The sequence below is a fragment of the Tetrao urogallus genome (assembly GCF_951394365.1).
Source record: "Tetrao urogallus genome assembly, chromosome: 22".
Taxonomy (NCBI): domain Eukaryota; kingdom Metazoa; phylum Chordata; class Aves; order Galliformes; family Phasianidae; genus Tetrao; species Tetrao urogallus.
This window is the reverse complement of record NC_136835.1, coordinates 290,494-317,277: the sequence shown is the minus strand read 5'-3', so window position 1 is coordinate 317,277 and position 26,784 is coordinate 290,494. Positions and strand designations below refer to the sequence as shown.

The window sequence follows — 26,784 nt, the reverse complement described above, 5'->3', positions numbered from 1 at the left end:
CAGTACAACTCAATACGATGCACTGAGTGCAGAGAAGTTCAGGTTTTGCTACCAAGGAGGCTAACTTTGGATTTCATGGGAAAGGACCAAACACAGGATCACCACAGCTCTGGCAAAGCACAAACAAACCTGTTGCCACGTGCATGTGAACAAATGAGGACATTTCTGTTTGTATTTGATTTTTTTTCACGCACTGCTTCAGAAATGGCTAGCATAACTGCTTGCACTCGTGCTCATTTTGATATGCTTCAACAAGCAACCAATCTGTAAACCATTAACAGCCTGAACTACAAAAAAAGGGGGCTCCTGTGTTTCAAGGAGGTGAAGAACCCACTGACTGAGCTTCAAACCATTTTCGTGTCCTGTGAGAAGAACTGTTCCAGGTGGCGTGTGAAGTTCTCTGGGAAAAGTCCTTTATAACCATTCGCATCTCTGTGCTGAAGCCACTCAGATTCCTTAATGCCTGTCAAGCAGCCTCCTGAAAGAGAAAAGACAGAGCATCCTCAGGGTCAGCTCTCTCCCATTCCTTTCTGCAGACTTCAGGCCTGGAGAAGTTTTAAAGGCTAAAAGAAGTGGTGATTTGTTACACAGCATACTCTGATTTTGCACAGACTGTTTTCTCTGTTCTGCCATGGTTTTGTGAGACTGTGAGCACATTAGATGGCCTTTATCCCACCTAACCTCCAACTGAACTGAACATTGGATAATCAGCCTCTGGAGTCATCCAGTGTCACAGCAAACCTGCATTTGTGCAAATGTACGTGGAGATGTTTTCAAAGTTCTCACAGCAATATTGGGATACTTGCACAGTAAGAGCACAGCAGTGTGCTAGAATCATTATAGAATGCCACAGATGAGGGGGAAAAAAACCCATGTTTTCATCCGATTATTTTTTTCTGAGAGTTCTGTTCTCTCATTCCTGTATTGACAGTCAGAAGAAATAACAGTTCTTGTTTTCTCTGCCATCATAATTGCTAGAAACTAAAAGTCAGTTGATACTCAACAACCTTTTCCAGAAATTCCTGGAAGCTTCAGCCTAAGCCGGATCTTGACATGCAATGCTGCAATCCAAATCCATCAATCAAAAGGAAGATTTCTTGTTGGAAAGTGCTGGGTTCTCCTAAGCGCTATCCATTTCACCTGGAACAAAATCCACGCAGTATTTTTGCAGTGATCAGCCTGTTTTCATCTCACCACATGGCTAACTCTGTGCTTTGTTCCTTTTAAGAACAGGAGTCAGAGTAAAGTGATGATAACATCACTTAACAGTACACGTAACAGGGAATTTCTAATGCTGATTCATTATTATTCTACAGACAGTACAGAGAGAGATGGAGTAACTGGCAGCACATTTTTGAAGTCACCTTTTGGAAAACCTGAGATGGGGGAACTGAAGTTTTCTACGATGGACAGAGTAGATTCTGCTCAGGACTGAAGTTGTAATGGATGATGACTTCAACTCAATAATTACGGATAAAAGTTGGAGTCACTGGCTGGGATGAGTTGGCTTTGCACAGGGAGCACAGGCTGACAGCACTAGCTATCTCAGATGATGGTTTTAGATCAATTTTGCAGGAGAAAAAAGAACCAAGATCAAATACTCTCTGAAATCAACAAATTATCTGGTAAAAGAGAAAAATTGAGTTCTAGGTGATGTGAAACACAAAGGGCAAATATGCACTGAGTAATAAAGATATGAGCAGAACAATCTCAGCAACACGAATACATGGAGCTTTATTTTCTCCATCACCGCACACGATTCACTCCAATGAATGCTAATGGGATTTGGATGCACACCACAAGAGAAAAACAATCAATGGATTCACCAAGGGAAGGTTATATAGATTTAATACAAAACATTATAAGAAAAAATAACTGAAGACAGCCTATTTTTATATCCTTAGAGTAGGTTCTGCAAATACTGACAATGAAATCAGCTGAACAGCCCAAGCGGTGAGACGCAGCACAGTTTGAGTAAGCATAAGAGGATCTGTCCCTATAAAATAACAAAGTGTCCCAGTGAAAAGGAAAGTAAAAACAATCTTTTATTCAGAAACAACAATAAAAAAGAATCAGAAACCAAAGCAATTACTTGTCTCTTGTATTAAGAGAGAGTTCAGCTTAGATAACGAACAGTCTCTGGCTCTCCAAACATGCGCTGACAGCATTTGGGCATGTTTTAAGAACTGCTCTTCATTCGGAGCAGAGACCTGGCTGTCTCACTGTGCAGGTCCAGAGCCCAACCTCCCAGCCCCCAGTTCAATGGGATGCTTTTCATCAACACTTCCTGCCACTGCAGCCACAAAGTGGCTCATATGAATTGTACAAGATGGGCTGCTCTTAAAGAGGAGGTAAAAAATTCATTCACTTGACTGCAAATCAATATAACGTGTGGAATTAAATTGTTTAAAAATTAACCTGAAACACGCTGTTAAAACAAAATAAAGCATCTTTAATGACACTGAACTGTTGGGTTCTTGCACCAAAGACAAAGCGATTGCTGGTGCAGCTCAAGAGCACAGCTGTGTGAGGCTCAGGTTCCAAGAGGCACACAGGACATGTAGGAACACCTCTGTGCCATTTGGCTGCAGGACAGAACTGTTGGTGTGCAGTCTCAGTGCTCTTTCTGGGCAAATGCGTATTTCCCCAGGTCTCCGTGTAAAACTCTGAACATGTGGGGAAATACAGTCAGTTCTGACCCAGTGTTACAACAAAATGATAGCAGGATGCACAATTTGTAAGCCATCTTCTGTATTCAGCCTGTGTCTGTATGTAAGCCTGTATAAAATTCACTACAAAGCAACATAAAAGTGCCCTAGAAAAATGGACTGAAGTTGGACCCTGCTGGCAGTACATACCTGGGACTTCAGCTTAGTTAACTGTGCTGCTTGGTCACAATTCAAACCAAGTAAAAGGGCAAAATAAGAATGCTGGTGTTTTCTAACAGTAAAGACGTTTTGAACCAACATTTCAAAATAACTATAAAGAGTGAGAAGGAAACTGAGACAAAGGGAAACATTAGCAAAAGAAATAACTAATCACGTTGTTGTTACCTGATCAGCTGTGGTCTCAGAAGGAATTACTAGTGCAATATCCCCTCATTTTAAATTAAGCTCATCACCGTTAGCTGCCTCCAAATCATGCAGAACTTCAACCTAAAGGAAATACCAAATATACAGAAATGATCAAAACAGAGACACTGTGAAAAAAGAAAAATGTACTCTTTCACTTCTTTCTTTATGGAAATATATGGCCATAGACACATACATTCAAACTGTTCATGTCCACATCAAAGTTTTTAATCACAGTTTATAAAACAGGTACAGCTTCAGTAAATCTTCCTGAAACTACTGAAAGAAACCAAACCTCCTTTCCCAAGGTTGCAGAATCCCACAGGTGCTGCCTCTTGGACAAGTCCTGTTACGTTATTCCTACCATGCAAGGAACTTGCCTTCATTTCCCACTATCATGCCTAGACCTGAGGAGAGGGATGGCAGGATTTTGCCAATAAGAGAGAATTGGAGAAGAATCACAAGAAATATCACTTCAGACCCTTACTTACGCTGTCTGCTGGATACTGTGATTGATGGAAACATCCCTGGAAATTAGAGGGAGAGGTACAGCACCAGTTTCAGTACAAGACAAAAGAAGTTAATAATGGGAACCACAGCTCCTGTTTGTCCTGGAAAGAACTCCCATTCACTGGCAGATAGGAATGCCAAAAACATCTCTCTGTCAAAGAGGTGATCATTAAAACATTTGTGGGGTTAGCACACTGTCCTGAACAGACCATTGTAACTAAATAGCTCTTCTCCTGAAGAGAGGCACTATCCTAGTTTTCTCAAAGCACAGTTCTGTGGTAACTGCAATAATGAAACAATACAGCATTGAGAACCAGATGGCAGTCATGTATTCTGCTGCTTCTTATTTACGTTTGACTCAAGGAAGCGTGACAAAAAACAAAAGATGAACAACAGATGAGCAGGTCTGCACCAAAACTGCACAATTCCTGCACTCTAACCTTAATGTCATCCTCACTGTTTGCTGAAAATCTTGACCAGTGACCTTGGATCAGAAGGAATGGCATATTTATGGAGAGCTATGGGACTAACTAGTCTGAAGTACGCAAACAATAGCAGGAAGCAAATAAAGTTCATCTAGCCTCAAGGAGTGTTTCTCCTGCTCACTGATTCTGAAGTGAAGGAACCTTGTGAACCAGGAATCTCTGTGGCTCTTACCAGCCAAGGAGAGGATTTCCCTACAGCTTCATTAAGCTTTTCTGTCTGAATACCCTAACAGTTCGTAAGGACAGCAATACTAAAGACATGAAAGGTGTATAATCAATAGATATCAAGATGTTATAATCACAATATAATCAAGAGAGTTAGGCAAAGTAGACAACGATAACAAAAAGAGAATAAGTGGAAGAGCTTACCCTTCGGCTTTGCTCACCACAAAACACCAAGAGAGGTGATCTCCAGAAGAGATCCTTCCCCTCTGGTAGCCAGCTCTTCAATAGGTCTAGGATAGCACAGCTGAATTGCCTTCACCTGTGCTCCTCTGGCTGACTCATGGCTCGCCTCAGGTGATCAATCAGAGGCTCAGGCCGTGACTCAGCAGTTCCCATACAAAAGGACACTTCAACTTCATTACAGTGAATTGTTGAAGTCCCACAGATTTCAATAGGGCTGGAACTTCCTCTACAGATTCTCAGGCCAGAAAAACACCTTTTTGGTACTGTTAGCAAATGATCCTATGATACTGCTGACTGAATCGCTGGCAGTGGAATTTTACTTAAAAGATTCACTGTCAGTACTGATTTGGCGAGATGAAAGGAGACCTCTAATGATTCTTACAGCTACAGAGGGATATAACCAACAAAATCCAAGTGCAGAAAATATGTTTCTCAAAATTCACGTGTGGAGAAGAAACAACCAAAGGTTGGGTGAGCGCATGTGCATGCAAGCATGTGGCTGTGAAACCAGGCATCCTTTGGCCTCAGTAAACCATCACAATGACTCAATTTTCAGACACATCCACAGAAGCTAGATGTGAAAAGATGTCTAAAAGAACAGCAAACCAGCAGACCTTAAAGAGAAAGCCCGGTGGCATGTCAGAAGCTGTGCCTCCTGCTGACACAGGCTGATCTTGAGAAGGTGCAGTCTGCATTTCTTCAGTTGGTTTCTGCTCACTTCCAACTTGGCAAGTTTCACTGTCAGTGCCTGAGTGCCCATCTCTGCTGCAGCATCTTTGGACTCGTTCATCACGACATCATGTTCTTCTCCTTCCCCTTCCTTCAATGCTGACTCCATTACTACTGAAGGGATGCTGCTGACCTTTTCCTAGGAAAAGAAATAAAATACAACAAAAGCACCACAAGAGTATTTCCTACTTCATTTCAAGTTGAAAAACATGTTTCTTTACTTCTGCTGCAGGTGGGATTCTTACCTCTAGACAGAGAACAATAATTGTGCAGAAAAGTCAAAGTTCTAAGAGCTTAGAGGAACACAAGGTGAAAAGCAGAAGTAACCTGGACCTCTTTCAGGGCTGTCCCAGTGCCTGGTGTGAAATCCATCACACAGCAGAGCACCTTCAGGACTGAGGGAGGTTGTTGCCAAGAGCCATGGGACACATTACTGTACAAGACTTACTATGGGATATTTAAGGGAGAAAGCAAAAGCAGTGTGTGGGTTGAGGTGATTTGGGGAGGAACAAGTGTGGGACAACAAAGGCACAGGTAACAGCAGAAATGGGCTGCTTGCATGTAAGCATGGATAGTTCAGATGTTACCTGGCCATGTCCTGCACCTGATGAGCGTGGTCTGTCCTATCTTCTCATCAAGTTGCTTGCTAACTCCTCTCCAGGGTGAGGGCTGTCTGTTGTTCTTGCCTGTGTGTGCACTAGGCTCAGACCGTGGATTGGAGGGCCTGCGTGCCCATCTGCCAGCTACAGGAGAGATCCAGGTGCCAGCCACTGGAGACATTCAGGTGAGTGGACTTGAGTGACGTCAGCATGTACATACGAATACATGTCTTCTCACTAGTAGAGCTCTACCTGCTCAGCCAAAGGTGAACATGATGAGGCCTCTGGTAATGCTTGTGTTTGTGTGAGTATCCCGTGCGCCTGCCTTTGATTCCCATGGCTGTCTGTGTGTGTACAAATATGTCTGTGTGCTCTGTGTGCGCACTGTCTGAGAATACATGCTCATCCTCACTGCTTGTTGGACCCTGGGGCATGGAGCTGCATCAGCCTCGCCTGTGCTGGAGCTGCTGGATCTGGCTGGATTCCTCTAATGCTCCCCACACAACAACATGAGGTACCTGAGAAATATCAATCTCCTTTTCTTCTCCCTGAGGTTTGTCACCTCCAGCAGCAGCCTCCTGTTCCGTGGGAGCAGCACCCTCACCAGCTCCTGCTGCCACCACCACACTGTCTTCCACTCCAGTGCCCCATCTGCAGCACTCACCACCTGCAGGATAAAAGGAGAAACCTTTCAGGACATGAGCTGTGGATATCAGCTGGAGATATCCTGTACTCTGCGATCTCCTTAGGTGCTGCCGGCCCCTGGCTTTGGTTTCACTGGGGTTTCTCCTGACCCAAGGGGGAAAGCAGCACTGGAGGCTGCCATCCTATACCTGAAGCACCATGTAGGGAGCACAGGGGTAGGCTTGTACAACAAAGCTGATTTACAGGCAGGAGAGGGACATTTACAAAACCTTCCTGTCAACATGCAGTAGAGTTTCAGATGGGTATTGCTAGCGTAGGAAACATTTCTCAAGGCTCATGTGTTCTCACTGCCTCTTCTTTCTCACGCCTATACAACGGCCTCCTTCCACTGTTCTCTGGAACAGTTATGGGACTGCATTCTCAGGGCTGATTTGCCTCCAAGCTGTGTGGTGTGAGAAATTCCCTGCAGGTTCAAGGTGAGTTGAAGCTTGGCAAACTGTCCGGAGGTCCCCCGTGCTACTGAAAGTCTGCTCTAGGGAACAGGCTGCAAGCCTGCTCCAGCTGCTGTCTGCCATCTCTAGACCTGGACTGCCTTCAAGAGCATTAGTTAGACTCCTTTTGAACAGAGATGTACAACTTGGGCTATGTTAGCTGAAGCAAATATACTCTACAGCTAGATGAAGGTTAGAAATATTCAGATGTCATCAGGTATCAGAAAATGTTAGCCTATAGCTAGGCTGATTTTAAAAAAGAAAGAAACATAAATAAAGACCCAAGTAGATTTGATATGACTGAATCATTTGTCATTAGTCTGTGTTGAAAAGTCAGCATGCATTTTATTTCAGTTATTGAAAGGTGGATAGAAAAGTACCTTCCTGAAGGCCATTGTTAAATCCTTCCTCCAGCAGAGGTAATTTATGTATCACCCCAACATTTGTGTTAGTACACACTGGTATTTGTTTACAGTAATACATTTGAATTAAGTTTATTGGAGATTCGTCTTGATGGTGAAGGTAAATAAAAAAACACATTCTGTCAATTCAATTGGCTTCAGGAAGTTTTTAACACTAAAGAAAAGCTATTTTCTAGGTACCAGCGTCAAGCTAAGTTCAGCAGAAATTCAGTTCACAGCCTGATGCTCTGTTTCCTCAGTTTGATTTTCCACCCATGAATGAGACTAATGCAGCTCTCTGAGCTCAACCTGAACTGCCTGCATTCGTTCACCATCATTCTTCAGTCATTGTTGTTCAGCTCTATCTACCCCTAGTGGCTGACATTAACTGATGTGGTAAATAATTTCTTCTGCAGTCCTTGGAAGCAGGAAATACTCCAGTGCTTTGCAGAAACCACTGGAGAAGTTTTAGCTTCAACTGAAAATTCTGCTAGGGAAGGATGCTCTGCCACAAACAGAAGTATTATCAAAAGATATGGACAAGTGTTGACATCTTCTCCTGTCACTTGTAAGGCACGCAAACCTGTCTCACAGAGTATTACCAATTTAGCAGTCTTGACCCAGGCTAGTATTCAAATAAATGGTGGTTGTAAAAGCCTTGGAAGAGACCAGTATGAAAGGAGGGGAACAGAATGCCTATCAGATTGATTTCATCACATGTGCTTCTAACAGCATGCTGCAGACACTGATCTTGCTGCCTGTTGTGATTAGGATCAACATTTATTTTCTATTTACTGCATTTGTATAGCCAATTTTCTTTTGCAGTGGAGGAGAATTTTAATTTACATGAGTCAGCTCGCAAACAGTCAGCACTGAAAGGGTGATGCTCTCAACAGCTGTAGCTGTAACTCACTGAATGCACAGCACGTTCACATATGCAGAACTGGGTATTTCCCATGCCTTAGAATACAGAACCAAAGCAAGATAGATAATTAAAAAATGGCTTTTACAAAAGCATGTGTGCTAGTGCTGAATGAACCTCACTATTAGTATCAAATGCCTTTGATAAAGAAAAAAAAACAAAACTAAACTAAACTAAAAAGAGGGAGACTCAATTCCACTGAAATCAGAACAAGAATCCCACACCTAGCTGCAATGGGCCATGTACTTGCAGGTATTTCCTGTCTTCGTTTTGAGAACCAACTCTACAAACCTGTTTTCCATAACAATACACAGACTAAGAGTATCCTAAACCAGCTATCTGCAGAAGTGCTACTGAAATCTGCACAGCCACACAGGAGAAAAAACAAGGGCCATCCAATGTAATGAAGGCTGTGATAACAGAGCCACGTGGCTTTGAGTTGCAGTAACAGTGAATGCTTCTTTACCCAGGCTGCAGCTGGCTGCATTATCCTCTAATATAACTGTCAGCTCAGTGCAGTGCCCAGATTCAGCAGCAGCAAGAATGAGGCCATGAAGAGGAGGAGAGCAGCCGAGTCTGCAGCTGGGGGTCTGGGAGGAGCTCACTGAGCTCTCCCCATTTTCCAGAGCTGAAGATCTTGCTCCACGGCTTGATTTAGAAAAGGACTGGGTAATTTTTAGGACAGTTAGTCATAATTACAGCTCAGCCGTCTCATATAAGATCAAGAACTAATTATCATGCTTTAGTGAGCACACCAACTGCTTGCAAAGTCTTGGAAGGCTTTTGGAGTAATACTGCAGAACTGGTTATGAAAGTTGCCTCAGAAGGACAGTCCTCCACTGGAGCCAGGATATCAGCTTAGCAAACAGCCTGATCCCTGACAGCATCTCTTCTGCATTCAGTAATACTGCTCCTCTAAGCAGGTTAAGCTGACCAGATAGAAGTTACTTTACAAGGGCACCTAGTTTGGAACAGAGGAAAGATGCATTTCAAAGGCTTAGCCTTTGTGCTCAGGGCAGAGCAAGGCATTTCTTGGCCCAGACTTGGCAGTGATAAGACAATGCTAGACAAGCAGTGCAACTCTCATTTGCAGCGCATCAGCACCTGTAGCTACAGAAACTGGGTTTGAGCTACCTCAACATGCCCACCTAAAGAGAAATTAAGTATGTCCCTGAGTGTTTCAGTTGCTTTGTAATTTACCTAATTCAGTGCCACATTTGTATTTCAGAAAATGAACTTGTGGCATGATTATTTTCAGCTGTGCAAGGAAAAACAAATGAATCAAAATTCCTTTTCCTTTTTAAAGCTGTTTAGAGGAAGGCTAGACAAACGAATTCGAGGGAAATATAAAAGCTACTGTGAATCTATGCAGCATATTCTCTCTTTACCACAAATGTCAATAGAAACAGCATTATGCCACTTTCTGTTCATGGATCTGATTGTTTTCTGCCCCAAAATATTTATCAGTCTGTACTGCTGCAACAGGCAGTTTCTAAGGTAGGTCTTGCATTGAATGAGAAATGTTCTGGTACCACAGCTGTGTCACAGTCGTATTCTCTGCACAATGATTACATGCAGATGACATATATATATTTTTGCCATGCTCCTCTTGAAGATATTAAAGCACAACCACATTCCTGAGGCTGCTCATACGTACCTCGCTCTCTTTCTCAGCAATTCCAGTTGTCTCCTTATCCCCTGCCCCAATACTCTCCTGTATAAAGAGGAAATATGGTCATCATCTTACTCATGCTGAGGGAATGACTGCAGAGAAACTGGCATTAATCAAGCTCAGTGGAAGAATGGCATGTATGGGATGTGATGAAATGAATGGTGGGAACTAAATGGGACAGCATACAGGGAGTGGAAAGATTCTTGCTGCTATATATCTGAAATAAAGGTAGCTATAAGATAAAAACAGAACAAAACAAGAACACAGCAAAAAACCACGAGAAATAAAGCCTGTTAATTACATAATGATCACCACACTGGAAGTGCTAATGTCAATTTTATGTACTTTTGCTATCAGTATTTCCATAGTAGCACCATACTGGATGAATGTTTTTATTAAGCAACAGCCCAGAACATTGCTGACCTTACAGTTTTCCAGCTACCTCCAATTTCTCCCACCCAAGACTCAGAATGTTCCCATCATAACCTGCTGCTGCCCCTGTAACTCACCAGTTTGCAGGAAAACTTCCTGGAACACTTCTTCCACACGCGTTGGGCTGAAACACACAGCAGGGGATTGTTCAAAGAGGTGGGTCACAAAGCTCATCAGTTTGTGCAGAATCACTTTCCTCCAGGTCCACACTCAGCTGTACATGCAGTGGGTGCCTGACATTTAGAACAGCAGACATGTGTCAGTGGCTCTAAATCTGGCACCCATGAAGATGTCCAAGGAATCAATTGCTCTGAACAGTGATGCTCTCCACCCCAAACAATACTTCTTACAGCACAGATGGGATCTAACACAAGATCCTTTGCTACAGAAGCTATAAAACTGCACGAGTTCCAGGTTTGGAAGAGGAAAAAACGTACAATTTCCTAAACTCTGTAGGACAGTTGTGCTCCTGCTGGCTTCCAATTCCACTGTAGCATTTTGGGATTCAGTCAGCAACATCCCTTCTGCTTGAGCTTGGATTCAGTTCTGGCTATTGCTCAGCCTGGATCAAGAGGTTCAGGTCCAGTTTAGGTCAACAAACACTCCAAATGGCTGTAATTCATGTCTCGTTTGGAAGACTTGGAAGTGCTTTTCTCTTCTGCTCAGTCTTGGCTTCCCGCAGATTGCAGGATATTTCTAAAGATGCTTTTCAGAGGAAAAGTAAATGTAAGCCCCCTTATAGAAATCTCTTTCACTAATAAATGTTGAGGCTGCTCTGCAAACATACATATGTCAGATTTTTCAAAAGCCCTGTAAGGGTGAAGACAAGTCATGCAGATCTGTGTGAGTGCAGGTAGAGCAGATCGCCATCTTCAGCACTTGTGATCAGACCTCAGTGCTCAGCCTCCAGCTCACTGCCTCCACACACCTGCCACACCAAAACTCCTGCAAGTTTCATCTGAAATGTTTGCATGTTATCTTGTTTAATAAAAGGATGCTGCGTTATATCCAAACTTCACTTCACTCGTGTGTTTTCTAAGCTCATCTTCCTGCAGTCACCTCATAAGACCCAGACCTGTCCAGATGCCAGGGCAAGGCAGCTGCTGACAGCAGCATTACCATGCAAACCCCTCACAGCTTTATCCTGCTAAAACTGCAGTGTGACATCACCTTTTCTTTTATACATACAGGATTAATTCTTCTTTCAAGCTGCCAAACCATGCTGCGAAGACCTGATTTTTACATTAATTTTTAAAACAGACTGTAGAGGGTTTTAAAAAGAAAAAAATCCCACAAGCTTCAACTGCAAAATATAATTATTTCTTACTCTAGCAAAGCATGCATGCTTGCTACAGCATGTTGCTCTTTTTTTTTTTTTTTTTTTTAAAACAGGAGAGGTAAACAAATATATCCATTGTCTCATAAAAGCCATGCGTCTGATGGCAATGGCAAGTTGGTACAGAAACACTTTTCTGACTTGTACTATTAAAAAGTGCTGAATTTCTTAATAAGCTGTACTTAGAAGCCAATTTGCCTTCAGAAATGAGCACTGCTCTATGTCAGGAATGTGTTTGTCCCTACCCTTCTCCTATCAGTAACCTGGAAACTCTTTCCCATAAGAATTCCATCAACCAAGCTTACAGCTTGGGCCTCATTCAAAATTTGATGCATTCATACATATACTTCTAAATGAGGGCTCGTTTCAAGCATAACTGGAAGCAGATTTTTTGGGAAAGAGAAAGGTAAGGAGAGTTGCCCTTACTTCTTAAGGACTATTTTGTACTGGTAAAGTTAGCAGCACTGATCTTTTGATTAGTTAGGAGTCAGGATGGTAAGGATGACTGAGTTTTAGCAGGGAAGCACGGCAGTGCAATGTTTATTTTTATGCCACGCTAGGCGTAAACGTCTAGTAAATAGGTTTACTGAAACAGTGCCTAAGTAATGCTGCAGTTCCATAAACAGAGTGCAATCTGCCTCTGCTGACTTAGAACAGAAGAACACTGCTCTACATCAGTTCTCCCCCATTTTTGAAATAAATGTTTCACCTTTAAATGGCCTCATACTCCAGTGCTGTACCTTTACTTGGCTCCACGCTAATTCTTAATAAGCTGTTAGGACACAGCTGACCACTCTTCTTTGCACTGCTCTCCCAGATCATACAGTCTGCAGTTTGGGTGCCATGAGTTGTACCTACGGTGGGATTCAGCCATCATTAGACATCTCTAAGCTGAAGGCTCTTTCTTGGCTTCTGTCACTGTTCAGTGTCTGAGAGAGCTTCCAGCTGGCAGTTTCATATGTGCCCACACAAAGCTTTGAAAATCACTGTGTTTAGCTGAGTGTCTGACTGATGGAATGAAAGAATATTAAAGTCCAGGCAAGCATCAGACCCAAAGCACAAAAAGGCTCTTTCCAAACCAAGGAGCATCTGGAAGTCAAAATAGCTGATCTCTGAGTAATGCTGTGAACTCTGGGTGCAGCATTTCACAGATAGGAGAACAAAATAACAAGACTTGCTACGATTTCTCTTTGTCCTGTACACTTGTCATCTTTGCCTGACTTTGAAAAATTGATGTGGTGAGAGGGATATTATTATTTGAAACTGAAATCAATCAGTGGTTAATAAACTATATCTTTTAGACTGCATCCTTTGGATTTTACATACTACGGAAAGAAGAAACAAAACAGTTTCTGTGGGCAAAAGTCCACGCAAGAAGGACTTCTTGCCATTCGCTTCAGCTCTTCTGCAGCATGTGGTGATTCTGTCCCTCTAACTGTGAAAAATTCTGTTCCCTGCAATGAAAATAAGAATCAAAGGTCGCCAGCACCTAACAGAAATTTATTTGTTCTGTGGCACCGATGGATCACAACAAGGACATGTAGTAAGATCCCATGCAGCAATTAAGATGAGCTCTGGGAATGAAGTGTTTGGCAATGCACTTCAGGCTGATTATGAAACTGCAAGTAACAGAACCCAAAACTCCTGAGCAGGGAATTGTACCCTGTTCTCTGCACTACCCCTCCTAGTTTAAATGAGAGCCCATACCAGAAAATTTACTCAAAGCTCCTGCAACAACTAATGACTGCCATACATTCTACCAATTAACGTGGCTTGACAGTAAATTCATCACAGAGAAATTGTGCTGATGAGGGGCTGTCGCCACAAACTTGCAATTACTAAAATCAATAAAAGATTCCTATCAGAAAGATATTATTAATATTTTACCACTCCACTTTTAAGTAACTCATCACTCAAATTGAATGAACGCTGAGCTGCTGCTGAGAAATGACATGCTTTTATATTCTACATCTCAGTGAAATGTCCTCAGCTTTGATCACGGCTGTTGTTAATCCTGATGTTCAAGACTCTCCTTTGCAAGTCCTGGAAAGCAATTCCTGGAATCATTGCCCCTCAGAGCCAAATGAAGAATAATTCTACTTCTGAATTTTTAAGAAATCAACACGGAGCTCATTTGCCTAGACATCTCTTCCAAATTGGTAAAGACAACTTTGTATTCTAAAGGTAACAGAAAATGAAAATAAACCCAGTCAGGACTGTCTGACTTCTATTTAATGCCTATGACTTCCTCCTGGATTGCCACTCACTTGCCCATCTCTCACTGTCTTCCTCTCCAACAGCTCTGCAGCCATTTGGAGCATGAAAGAACACGGACCGAGAATGCCTCAGTGATGGTGAGGCAGCGAAACAGGTCACAGGACAGGGCCAGTGAACGGATGAGTGGTGCTGCGCCCCAGCCTGCCATCTAATTAGCACTCAGACAATGAAGATTTTGGAGCTTTGTCTTCGTACAAGAAAAGCAGTTGGCTTCCTTTTAGAAAAAAATATTTCCGTCACAATTTTTCTTTCCTTCCCGAAATCCTTACAGAAAAAACAAACTCAAATCATACAGAAATAGCCTTTTAAGCTTCTCTGATATCTGTTCTTCACTTTACTTACTGCCACTCAGTAGAGTGAGTACCAGAAGAGACCTCCTGACCAATGACTGATGTCCCATCCTTCCTCTACTCACCATCCTTTCCTTCTTCTTTATTCCAAACCATCAAATTTACTCTGCCTAGCCATGGAGGATTTTCAACAACGGTCTGCTGGAACAACGTGCTTCAGATAGGCAGTTTCATTGTTTGCTTTGCTATAGAGTGGACAAATTATTACAGTGATTTAGATCAACTCAAAAGAAAACACGCATGGGGAAAAGCCTGATCTCTGCAGACCATGGGGCCTTTCTTTGTGTCTGTTATTATAAGAAGGTGATGCTGAGGTCACTCGCTCTAGGGTTTACTATAGACATGAACAAGGAGTAAATTAAAATTAAATACACTCAATATTCATGATTTAATTAGAATCAAGTCCAATTCATAATTCTAGGGAACACATTGGCATTGCTTTCCTCTACCGTTACGATGCTGCTCTCACAGGTAGGAATCCAGAGCAAATAGGAAGGATTAGACAAGGATCATCCTCCCTCTCTCTCAAAGTTCTCCAGAACAGCATGCAGAAAACTGTCCCCATTTCCATCTACAACAAATTCTTTTTACCCTGTTAGGAAGATAGGAGCAAGGGAGAAATGATAACCAGGCAGGTGCTGCAACTAAAGCTCAGCCTGCCTTTTCGTTTCATGCACATTGGATACCAGTTTTTAATCCAGTGACACAGTTGCAACTATCCAGGCAAAATCATCTCTCTGTCCTTGAGAAGTCCTTTAAACTACAGCTGTACTCCAGAGCCTTCTGCTGCACACAGTTTGCCTGGTATCATGAGTGGCTTCTGCAGTGGTCCAACACCACCAGCACACAATCAACCTGACACTGGTTGAGTAGAGCTTCAGACCATTTCCAAGCCACTCTTCACTTCTGTGTGTACGCTTTCCTAATGCTGTTCCCCTATGTTAATAAATGTCACAATCAGGCTTGCAGTGCCTGAGCCATTGCCCCTAGCAGGAATGTGAAACACAATCAGCTCCACAGAAAGATCCATGCAAGGCTAGAGTATCTGCATACCTGAAAACCTTTTGTTGATGCTCTGCACTGACCTCTGACTGCCTGTAAGACCATGCAGGTGAACTTCCAGCTAAAATGCCAGTCTTAAAAGGAATGACATTTTGGGACCAACAGGAGCAAATGTTGCTGGAGAGGCATGCTGTGACACAGCTGGATGCTGACAAAACCAGCCATGATGAGGAACGGAGGGGATGGCTGAAATACAGCAGGCACACTCACTGTGATGAGAGATGGCCCAGATGAGGCTGGGAGATGGACATGGGGGACAGATCACTCACTGCAGCCTGCTCTGTTGGCTCATCTGGCTCAGCAGGGATGGCCTCCTTTCCCACAGCAGCAGCAGCAGGGGTTTCCTCCACCTTGACTTCCCCAGGTGGAGCTTCTTCAGCCTCAGTCTTTTCTTTTACAGATTTCTAAGTAAACAGTGGAAAATTTGTTGAGGAGCACATGATGGTGGGGAGGGAAGAAGGGAATGGGAGCTCTGCCTGGCATTACAGTGCTGCTTCACTCCTAGCAGACTCAGTGCCAATGGCTTTGCCAGGAAGAGGACAGCCTTACATTACTAATGATCATCTACGGAGCGTCTTCATTCTCAGCATCCTGCACAGAAACTGAGTCAGTCCTACATCCCTCCCTTGCCAGGAAGGAGAGTGCTAGCTTCCTGACTTATTGAAAGCAGCAGCAGAAATGGGGGAGAAGTACTCAGTTTGCTCAGAAATGCTCTAGGAAGTGAGGAGTGTCCCAAAGTATGATTTCAAACAGGATTTTTTAAAATTATCCCCTATCCCCCTAATCCCACTGGTTCTCAGACAAAAAGATCCCTTCTCTGTTGAAAGTAAGAAACATGCTGCAGACATGTTTTCACATAGGCAAGTACTAACTGCATGAATTCTGACACTGAACATCATAGAATCACAGAATGGCTTGAATTGGAAGGGACCTAAAGACCATTCAGTTCCAATCCCCCTGCTATGGGCCACCCATTAGATCAGGATGATCAGGACCAGAGGCACCCAGAGCTTCCCCAGGCAGCCTGTTCCAGTACCTCACCACCTTCTGAGTGAAAAAAAGTCATCCCTAGTTTCTTTTAATGCTTACTGCATCCTGAGACCTCAATCACCTACAAAGCTTCCGTTTATGGGCCATGCTTCTTCTGCAATTCTTACCCCCTAAAATTCTGGCCTATGCTTATTCTTTAGGAAGTGTATCTGGTAAACATCACCAGTCCTGCACGATGTTTGGTCCTGCAGCAAAACAGCTCCCAGCAAAAGTGCTATTTCTGCTGGGGACAAAGCCTTGCAAACGGACACACACTAAAGGAGGGAACTGCAAGCTGTGCTCAGCATATTCCAGCTATAAAGATGGCTGACTCAGCCAGATTAAATAACCCCAGTAGATCAATTTGCCATGAACAAATTGCTCAGCATAGTATGAACCTCAAATCTATGCAGCTGCTTTGCAGTTGATAAGATGCAGCTGGTCAGAAGGCCTTCTGTAATGAAGAGACATCTCTGAAATTCTTCAAAATACGAAAATCTGCTCCCTGACATTTTTCAGAAAACAACAACAAAACAAAACCAAACAGAAAAACCCACCACCACACCAAAACATATCTTTCAATTCCTTCCTCATCTATTCCTTTAGCAGGCTTATTTTTAATGAGGTATAGGGAAATCTGCCTAAGCACCACCTTCAGGATTTGGCAAAGAATAAAGAAACATTCATTCTATTACACCACACTGTGCAGAAGTCTGTCCTGTGTGATAATAGCAGTTCCAAGGAATTTCACAAAGGAAAAACAGGATTGTAATGAGAAACAAAAGGCAGATTTGTCCCAGGTCAGATGGCTAATGAGTTTCCTGGGCCTTAATACTGGAAGGAACTTTCAGGCTTAAAATCAGAGGTAATGTGCTACAATGCAGATGGCACTGATGTGCTCTGAGTCACTTGTGCACAAGCAGTCTTTAGGCTACTTGCCATTGGAACTACAAATACAAATACTCAGAATGCTCTCACGGTGCTCAGTGACCAAAGGCACATCAACAAACAGAATCACTCTTCTGCTCTCAGTAACGGCAGCGTTCACCCAGCAATGCTGCCACTCCATATCCTTCATTCAGGCTAACTGGATTTAGCAAGAGGAGCCCAGAAACCACCAAAGTATGATCGCTTTCAACAACATTCCCCCCCTTAAAAGATGGTACCTGCTAAAATGTGGAAGATAGATGAAGCTGCAGTGATATTAGAGGTACGTGTACCGACAGCACACGTGAGCACTTCCTTGCTGTACATTGGACCAAAGCACTCATTCTTGCTTTTCTTAAGTGCAATAAATAAGTAAACTGACTGTACCTTCAAGAATTAAAAGTGTCAAGGCATCCTGTTTTTCCTTTTTTGCAGTGCTATCCTAGTGAAAGACTTTCAGAAAGTACAGATTTACAGCTGCAATGATATACCCACCTATTCTTTCAGGTCAAGATTTAATGAATTAGAGGATGGAAAACACCCATGTTTTTGTACAAAGGAGCAAATATTTTTGTACAAAGAAAAAACAGTACTTTTTTTTTTTTTTTTTTTTTTTAAACACACCATTTAGAAAAGAAGCAAAATCCACCACTTACCAGAGTCTCTGTCACATTCTCATTTGATTGCACTGTAAATGCAGCAGCATCCTACCTATAGAAAATAAAAACAACACAGCAACAATATTTGGCATGGAATGTATCCAATAAAGACCTGATTTTTTATGGCTTACTCAGGCATAACCATCAATAGCTGAGCTGGGATGGAAAATTGATAATCTAAATAGGCATGAATATCAATATTAAAGACCTTCCTTTTTCAAAAGTGTTCCACAACTCTAAAATGTTTCAAGTTGTTCAAATAGGTGAAGAATCCTTTGCTGAATAGAAGTGAATTGCAAGGACTTTGCTTCAGGCACACTGCACGTCTGAACAGCGAATGCCAGAAGTTTATTTTGCCAGACTGCACTGCACAGGAAGTGCAGAGCTCGGAGTTCCTTACACATCCTCTGGACTCCGGGCTTTTATTTGCACAGCACACACTGCTAAGGAATTAGAGATGTGAAGCTTTGCATGCATTAATTAGAGAAAGTGGTGGCAGCTTTGTATTTTGGCCCTTCCTTCCGAATACTTTACTAATGTAAAAGGCCTACAGCAAAATTAATAAGCACTGAAAGACTCGTTTTCAGCCTTGCAGATGCCCAGCTTTTTTGTGTGCATATCTAAACACTGGTGTGCAGAGCGGGTAAGCCAGCCTCTGAAAGGTGCTGGAATTTAAGAAGGCTCCAGATTATCTGCATTATCACTTGGGATGGGGGCCCTGGGATTTGAGAGCGTAAGCGTGCACTGCACTGCTGCAGTGCCTCGTGCAGATACTCAGCATTATCACAGCAGTAAATAAACAACTCAGATTTAACTCCCAGACTAAAACATATGTTAGGTGAAAACAACATTGCAGAAACAAATAAAGCTCATTTCATGTAGAAATGCATAAATAGAGTCACTGAGCAGGTGTGAAAGCTGTGAGGAAGCCATGCTTCACAGGCTTTTGAGATTGTTAGAAAAATCCAAAAAAGAGAGCAAGAAAAATACTAATCCAGTTCTTTCACACGGAAAATAAGAAGACAGTCCTGCTAAGCTAGTGGGAGTTTTCCAATTATATTCAGCTAGGCCAAGAGCACCAAGAATATTAGCAGCCTTCTAGGAACATCCAGGAAGACTTTCTGAGGCAGACAAGATCAGGATTCGTGCCAGCAGGACGTTATTGTGCAGCTGGTCTGCAGAGCACAGTTTTCAAAACTGTGCAGCCAGTCTTAATCTCTTCCGTTTGCGCCACCCCGTCCTTACCCGGCGGAGGGCACGGGGTGGCTTACCGGAGCTGCAGAAACGACCGCGGGCAGAAGCGCCGAGAAACGAACGGAAAACGTTTAATCGACGAACGCACAGAGCGACAAACAGAGAGACGACCGCGTTCCCAACCGGCTCCCGTCCGAACGGCGACTGCGGAGGACGGCTCGGTGCCGACGGGGGGCGGACAGGCCCCCGCGCCGCCTTCCCCTGAGAGCCCGGCATCGCCAAGGCACGGGGGGGGCGGCAGCGGTGGGGACGCGGGACAGCGGAGCGCCGCTTTCCCTGCACGGAGCCCCACGGCTCCGCCAGCACCATCGCGGCGGCTCCGAGACCACCACTGGGGGAGACCCCGCGCTTGGCCCCGCCGCCTCCGCGCCGCCATTGGTCGGGGTCCTTTCGTTCCGCGGTCGCGCCGTCGTTGCGTCATCACTGCGCTTGCCCCAGATGGCCCCAGCCGGGCTGCCCGCGGCGATGCTTGTCACCGCGCGCCCGCTCCACTTCCGGGGCGGTCGGGCCCCGGGAGGAGGAGGATGGGGACGCGAGGGACCGCGGCGAGGCCGAGCCTGCGCCGCCCCGCTCCGTGCAGGCCTTCCTGGAGAGCGGCGAGCACGGGCCGCATTCATGCCGCCAGGAAAGCGCTGAGGAATGCAGCCTTGTCTCCTCTTGCACCAGGCGCTCGTGCTCACGTATTGGTTCAGGCTGCGACTTGGGAATCCCACTGCAAGTCACAGTAACTCAGCAATTGCGGCGGGCGATGTGATAATAGCTTCTTGGAAACAGTCGTGATAGTCCCTCCTATTCTAATATCAGGATAATCTACGCCTGACCTGATACAAGGCCTTTCTCGTATTTTCTTCCATCTGTGGTCCAGCAGCCAATGAGTTTCTGTACAAGAAGAGAAATTCTTCTCAAAAAATAGGGCATTCCTTCTCCTGGATGCATAACCTGGGGATGGTTTAAGGTCAGAACGCTGAGGGGAGGCAGCCATTCCTCTGCTGCTCTTTACCCCTTCCCTACAAGTAGCCCAGCTGCAGTGTCTTGCTCCCAGCACCTCCCAAAAACCCCTTCTATTCCCACCAGGGATCTAAAGGAGAGCGAGTTGGAAGGAAAAAGTCTCCTCTCTGGCCTCACACTTACCTACACCTTTCACATGCTGCAAAATCGTGGGCTTTGCTCTGCTCTGTGCGTCACTGGAAGAGAGCACCGCATTGGAAAATGAGGATCTCGGGGTGCCAGGGCTCTGAGGAATGTGGCCACCATATCTGTCAGAGTCAGGGGGTCTTGGGAGTGTCCCCATCGTCCCTCTTCAAGGAGATGGCACCGAGTCGCTCCTATTACGAGAGATAGAGCAGGTTCTAGTCTATGTGAACTTGTCGGCGAGATTCATACACAAAGGGTAGATGTCAGCCCGTCCAGTTTATTACGAGTGCGAGATAGTGGGGGAGATGGGGAAGGGGAGATGGGCAATAGAAAAGATCAGAGGATGGAGACCTTGGGATGCGGTCAGAAAGGATGGTAGAATCAGATGGGGCATCATGGAGTTACGGGTCATGTGGGATTAGGTGGTGGCGGTGAGGTGGCTGCACGTGACCCACAGCCCTGTGTGAACCATACCCCCACATGCCCATGATTCCCTGACCCTGCCTGCTCCCATCACACTGCGACCCGCTGCCGTGTGGCCGCAGAACTCTGGGATCCCTGCACCCACCTCACCCCCACCATCTAACCCCCCATGATCCATAACTCCATGACGCCCCATCTGATCCTACCATACCTTCTGACCCCATCACTGTGATCCAGAACCCCATCTGACCCAATGTCACCCCATAACTCTGTGACCTGTAGGACCCCCATAACCCCATGTACTGAACCCACGTGGCCAAAGAATCGGCTGCATGCGGGGAAAAAAGCCATGGGGGGGGGGGGGCGTTCGCTGCCAGGCCAGTCTGGGGGGGAGGAGGGGGTCGGTTGCTGCCAGGCCACTCCGGGCCGGGTGGGGGGGGGGCAGTCAGCCACGGGCCGCTCTGGTGTCAGGCCAGATTTCCATTTCTTCACATACTGCTGTGTTGTTGCTGCTGCCCTTCTGTATTGTCGTTGCTTTTTTTGTTCGTGAATATTAAAGCATGTTGTCTCTGTGTTGGCTGTCATCCCCCTTTTTTTTCTCTGTTTTGCAGGTCAAGGTCCAGCGTGCTGGAAGTTGGTGGTGTCACTGTATGAATAAAGGTCAGTTCAGGAGCAGCTGCTGATGGAAGGAAAGAAGTCCACGTTAATGAGCTGAAGCATCTCCTGGTAAGGTGTCAGAGCCGGCAGTAATGTTGATGAATCCGTTGCTGTCACCAGCCCGGTGTTCATGCTTGTTTCCCAGCTTACATTCTTTTGCAGAGCAGCTGGCCCTTGCAGATCTGTGACAGCTGGAACCTAAAAAGGCTACTTTATTAAACTAAAGAGTTTAATAAAGAGTTTAATAGAGAGTCCTTTGAGATCCTGTTGTTAATCACTTCTGTATGATGAATGATATAATTGAAATGTTTTCAGAAAAATCATTGCAGCTTTGAGGAGAGTTTTTGATAACTTCCATTACTGTCTATGGAGACCTTCTTGACTGTTATGCAGCAGATACCCTGGTTAGTTTTCCCAAGCTAGTGTTTTTGTATCTGTTGTTCCTTGATGTAGATCATTAGGGATTGCCATGGAATGCTTTTATGCAAAACTGAATTGTCTCCCGTCACTTTCTGCCATTATGACCATAAGCTATTGCGCAGTTTGAAATGTTTCAGTGGTACTTTAAAGTAAATAGAGGTTCTCTAAATTGTCAGTTACTCGTGTATCATCTGAGTGTTAGAAGCTGTAAGCTGCAGAAATGCACTTCAGATAGATGAGCTAGTCTTGGAGAAAGGTGTCTGCCACGAGGAGCAGATGTTTCAGCAGAGCTCTTCCAATACCAGCTGATGAGCCGTCTGTGAGTCTCAGTGGATCCCTGAAACTTATGAAGGTTAACAAGGTGGAGTCCAGCACCAGTAGCTGCTGGGTGCCAGCTAGATGGGAAGCAGCTTTGCAGAAGAGGACCTTGGAGTCGTGATGAGCACCTGGTTGTACATAAACCATCAGTGTTGCTAAGGAAGGTAATGCTGTCCTGTGCCATGTGAGCCAAAATATTGCCATCTCATCAAGGGGGGAAAGCTTGGTGTCTCTTCATGTCTATTGGTGAGGCCATATCTGGACAACTGTGTTTAGCTCTGATCTCCTCAGCACAAAAGAGATGTGGAGCTAATGAAGGTAGTCCTAACTAAGGACCACCAAGGTGACTGAGAGACTGGAGCATCTCACGTATGAGCTGGAACTGTTGAGTGTGGGAGAGTGTTCAGAGGATCTCATCAGTGTTCAGAAATACCTGAAGAAAGTGGAAAGAGAAAAGAGCCTGGCTTTCTTCAGTGAACAGGGGCAATGGGCACAAAGTTGCACGCAGCAGGTTCTCTGTGTGTGTGGGGAAGCACTTATGTAGTGTGCAGATGATGGCGTACCGGCACAGGTTGCCCAGAGAGGTTGTGGAAACTCTCAGAGATGTTCAGGAGTTACGTGGATGTGGTGTTGAGGGCGGCCTCTGAGTGGCCCTGCTGCAGCAGTCTGGTTGCAGTACGTGGCCTCCAGAGAGCCCTGGTAAGCTCAGCTGTTGTGTGAGGTGTATTCTGCTGCCTGCTTCTGCCAGTGCTCTCCTGGCACTCCATCACTTGGAACAAATTCACAGATGCCTGGGATGAGCTACACGTGAATGTTGTATGCTTTTTATGTTTCTGAAAAATGCCTTTTGCTGATGATTTGAGCAGTCTGGGCAGTTTGTCAATTTCAGCACCAGTGTTGTGGTGCAGAGTCAGGAATCGGAAACATCTCTGCATTTGTGAGCCTTAATCCAGTTACGTGCAGCTTATGTTGTGGATGAAGGGGAGGTTTCTGTTCTACCACAGGCTCCAAACTGGAGCCCTGCTGTCTCTAGGAGCAAGAAATATTTGTATCCTGGTGTAATTTTAAGCCACAAACCTGAAGTCTTGGTTTTGAGCTGTGAGTGGTGAAAAATGTGTATTTTCATCACTATGACTGAAATGAGATAATGCAGCTGTTTAATGTCTTTTCATAATAGAATTTATTAAACATCGGGCATATGTATTTGCAGACCAAAAAAAAGACAGGCAAAAGGTGCTGTTCATGCCTGAAGTAATCTTTAAATCCTAAGTCGAAGCTTTTTTTTTTTTTTTTTGCTCTCTTGTATGTCTTTGCTGTGTGTTCTGATTGTCCCTTGCTTTTCCCTTCTGTCTTCCTTTCCCTTTTCTCCATTTTGTCCTTTCTCACATGGTTTCCAATCTCTCTCACATTCTCAAATTCGCCATTTCTTGCTCTTCCCCACCCCTCACACTTTCAGTCTGTAACCTGAGCCTTCCCTTCCATCTCCTGCTCTCCTCCTCTCTCCTGCTGCTTCTCTGGCTGGCGTTTCCCCTGCCTCACTCTTGCTTTGCTTCTCTCTCACTTTGCCTCTTCTTTGCACTTCTCCCTTTACACTCTTCTCCCCTTTCTCCTGCTTCTCCTTTCCATCTTCCTGTTCCCTCTTTCTGTTCTTCCCCTGCACCTCTCGTTAAAGCCCCCCAGCTTTGCTGTTCTTTTGCACGTTCTTTTCCCTATTATGCTTGCTTTTTTTCCGTTCTCCCTTTCTTCTGGTCTGTCATCATTTCACCATTGCTTGCATGCTTTTCCATCTTGGGAACATTCTTGAATGCACTTTCCCTCTTGGCCATGCTGTCGATCTACTTCTTACGCTCTGTGCCACCCTTCTTTGGGACTTTTATACTGCTCTGTCTGCTTTTGTCTCTTTCATACTCCCGCTCCACTCATCCTCCCTCCCTCCGCTTCTCTCACTTTCCTCACACATTGCCCACCCTATTTTCCTTCTTTTCCTCCCTCTTATACTCCTCTCTCATGCTTTCCTTATTTCACTTGCACACTTCTGCTCTCATGTGTTCCTTCTTTCTTTTGCACTTTGCTCTCCCAGAGCCTTGCTTTCCCCTTTGCTGTTTTTCAGCAGTATTTCTTGCTTGCTCCTTTTCACACCTACTTGCACTTTCCCTCCCATGTCTTTGGCAGTGTACCTTTACTGTTTCTTTCTCTCTCTACTGCTCCCTCCACCACATGACCCTTTCTCGTTCCTTCCCTGCTCCTTCCGTCTATGATTCTGTCTATATCTGATTTCCTTCTGTCTTTGTGGTCTTTCCTTCTCCAGCATCTCTGATGCCTGTTTCTTCTGTTCAGTGGTCACAGTCGTGGGTTGATCGTTCACTAGGTGATCTCAATGGTCTTTCCAACCCTTATGATTCTGTGATTCTCTCACTTGGTGAAGGTGGTCACCTAGCAAGTAAGGTGAAGAAAATGTGGTGACATTTAATGCCTTTTTTTTTTTCCTGGTTCTTAACAGATCAGACAGATCTTTGGCTGCCTTGCCCACTCTCATCCTTTTCTTCTAATTTCTGCAACCTCACTATTGCATGAGATCTGGCTTGTCCACTTTCCCTCTTGTCTGCTCTGCCTCCTATTCGTGCAGTCCATCTCATGCTGTTGCTTCTTCTTGTGCCTTTTCTCCAGTGCTTTTTTTCTTGCTCTTTAACTCTCCTGGGTTTGCTTTCTTAGTCTTGTGTGTGTGCTTTCCTTTCCTCTTGCCTGCGTACACTTTCCCTTTCTTGCACATGCTTCTTTTCCCATGGGAAGGGGCTGTTTGTCAGGGAGCATAGGGGTGGGATAAGGGATAAAAACGGCTTTAAACTAAACAAGAAGAGACATAAAATAGAAATACAGAATAAATTTTTGCTGTGTTGAATGTGTGTGATTTCGCTCAACTGCATATGCCACTTGCATGTCTCACTTGCTCATGTTCCGTGTCTGTAAGTGTTCTTCTGTGATGCTGTACTTTTCTTTTTGTTCTTTATGCATGAATCACATCTCTCTTCTGCATGTGTTTTTTTTCTCTGTACCTCTCATTTTCCTTCACTCCCTTTTGTATGTATCTTGGGCTTCCCTCACTGTCTTTGGAGTTCTTGGCACACTTCCCTCTCTTCTCTCATGGTTATGTTTGCTCTCTTTGTTTGGCTTTCCCTCTCTGTCAACACTTTTCCCCTCTCTCATTTCTTGCATGCTCTACCATTTTTTCCTAACGTGGCTTCCCTCTGTAGCTTCCCTTATTCACAGGCACAGCCTCCCTCTCTCTTCTAACTCTCTCGTGCTCCTTTCCTTCTCACAGCCTCAAGTTTTCCTCTCTCTTGCACACACACTTTCCATGTCTTTGCACTGCATGCTTCCTCTCTCTCATGGGCAGGTTTCCACCCTTCATGCAAACCCCTCACTCTTTCACTTCTGTTTATGTGTTCTGACTTTTCTTCTCATGCAGCCCCTTCCCTTTCTTGCTTGTGTTGTCCTGCGTATAGTCCCTCTTCCTTGCGCTCACTCCCTTACACTTTCCCTTCCTCCTTAGTGAACTTTCCCTTGCCCCAGACTTGCATGATAACCCTCTCATACATGCTTTTCTTCTCTTGCTGCAGTTTCTTACCCTCAAGCTTCCATGTCCTCTTTTACATGCTTTCTCTCATGCGCTTTTCCCCTTTGTTCTGCTTGGTTTCCCTCTGTCACACGCATCCCCTTTCTCCTGTGGGTTCTCCCATTTCACTTCCGCTCTCATGCACCTTTTCATCCTCATGCTTTTCTCTTCCCTCTTGTGCCTGTTCCCCCACCTTCACTGCATTCCTTCAGCCACGTGCTTTCCCCCTGTAGTGCAGCTTCTCTCCATGATGGAAGGAGAGGATGCTCTTCGTCTTTAACTGCCTCATACCATTTTTCTCTGGTGCTTGCTCTTCCCCCTCCCTCTTGCTTAGTCTTTTCCTCCCCCCTCCATGCTCAGTCTTTGCTGTCTCTTGCGTACTTGCCATCTCTTGCACACTAGCACTGTCTTGCATGCTTGCTCTCTCTTCTGTGCACTTTTCTGTCACATTTTTTCTCTTTTGTGTGTGCAAACCATCTTCTTCTTTCATCCATTCTCTCTCCCATGGCTTATATCTTTTTCCTGTGCCTTTTCTCTTTCTTGCCTGATTTCCTTGCGCTGACACTTTTCCTTTTGCTCATTTCTCGTGCACTCGTTCTCTCTCACATGGACATTCCCGCATGCCTTCCTCTCTTACTCTCCCATTCATGCACTTCCCTGTTCTCCCTGTGCCTCGCTCTTCCTCTTTCTCTGTGTGCCATCACCCAGTTAGTTTTGCTCTCTGTGTGCGTATGCCCTAAGTCCATCTCATGCCCATTCACCTTCTCACATGTGCAGGCTTCCTTTCCCATTCCTGTGACACTGTTCCTGTCTGTTGTCCTTTACCTTTCTCTCTCTGGCAGTTTCACCCCCTGCCTTCTGTTTCTTTATGCATTCAGTTTATCCCTTGCCTGTTTTCTTGCCTCTCCATTTTCCCTGTTTCTCGCATGCATTTTTCTCCCTCCTTTTGCTTTGACTGCC

At 44.7% G+C, this 26,784-nt stretch overlaps 1 protein-coding gene across 1 annotated transcript in view; it reads right to left on the bottom strand.

Annotated features, from left to right (window-relative positions):
• The window catches only part of LOC306954690 (von Willebrand factor A domain-containing protein 5A-like), a gene marked incomplete at both ends in the record, with an annotated part of 109,311 nt that extends 89,743 nt beyond the window's left edge, over window positions 1-19,568 (bottom strand). The window contains one exon of the mRNA XM_079545850.1: window positions 19,277-19,568. Within this exon, the coding sequence (XP_079401976.1) occupies window positions 19,277-19,568 (292 nt within the window). The remainder of the gene's footprint in view (window positions 1-19,276) is intronic.
• Window positions 19,569-26,784: the final 7,216 nt, after the last annotated feature.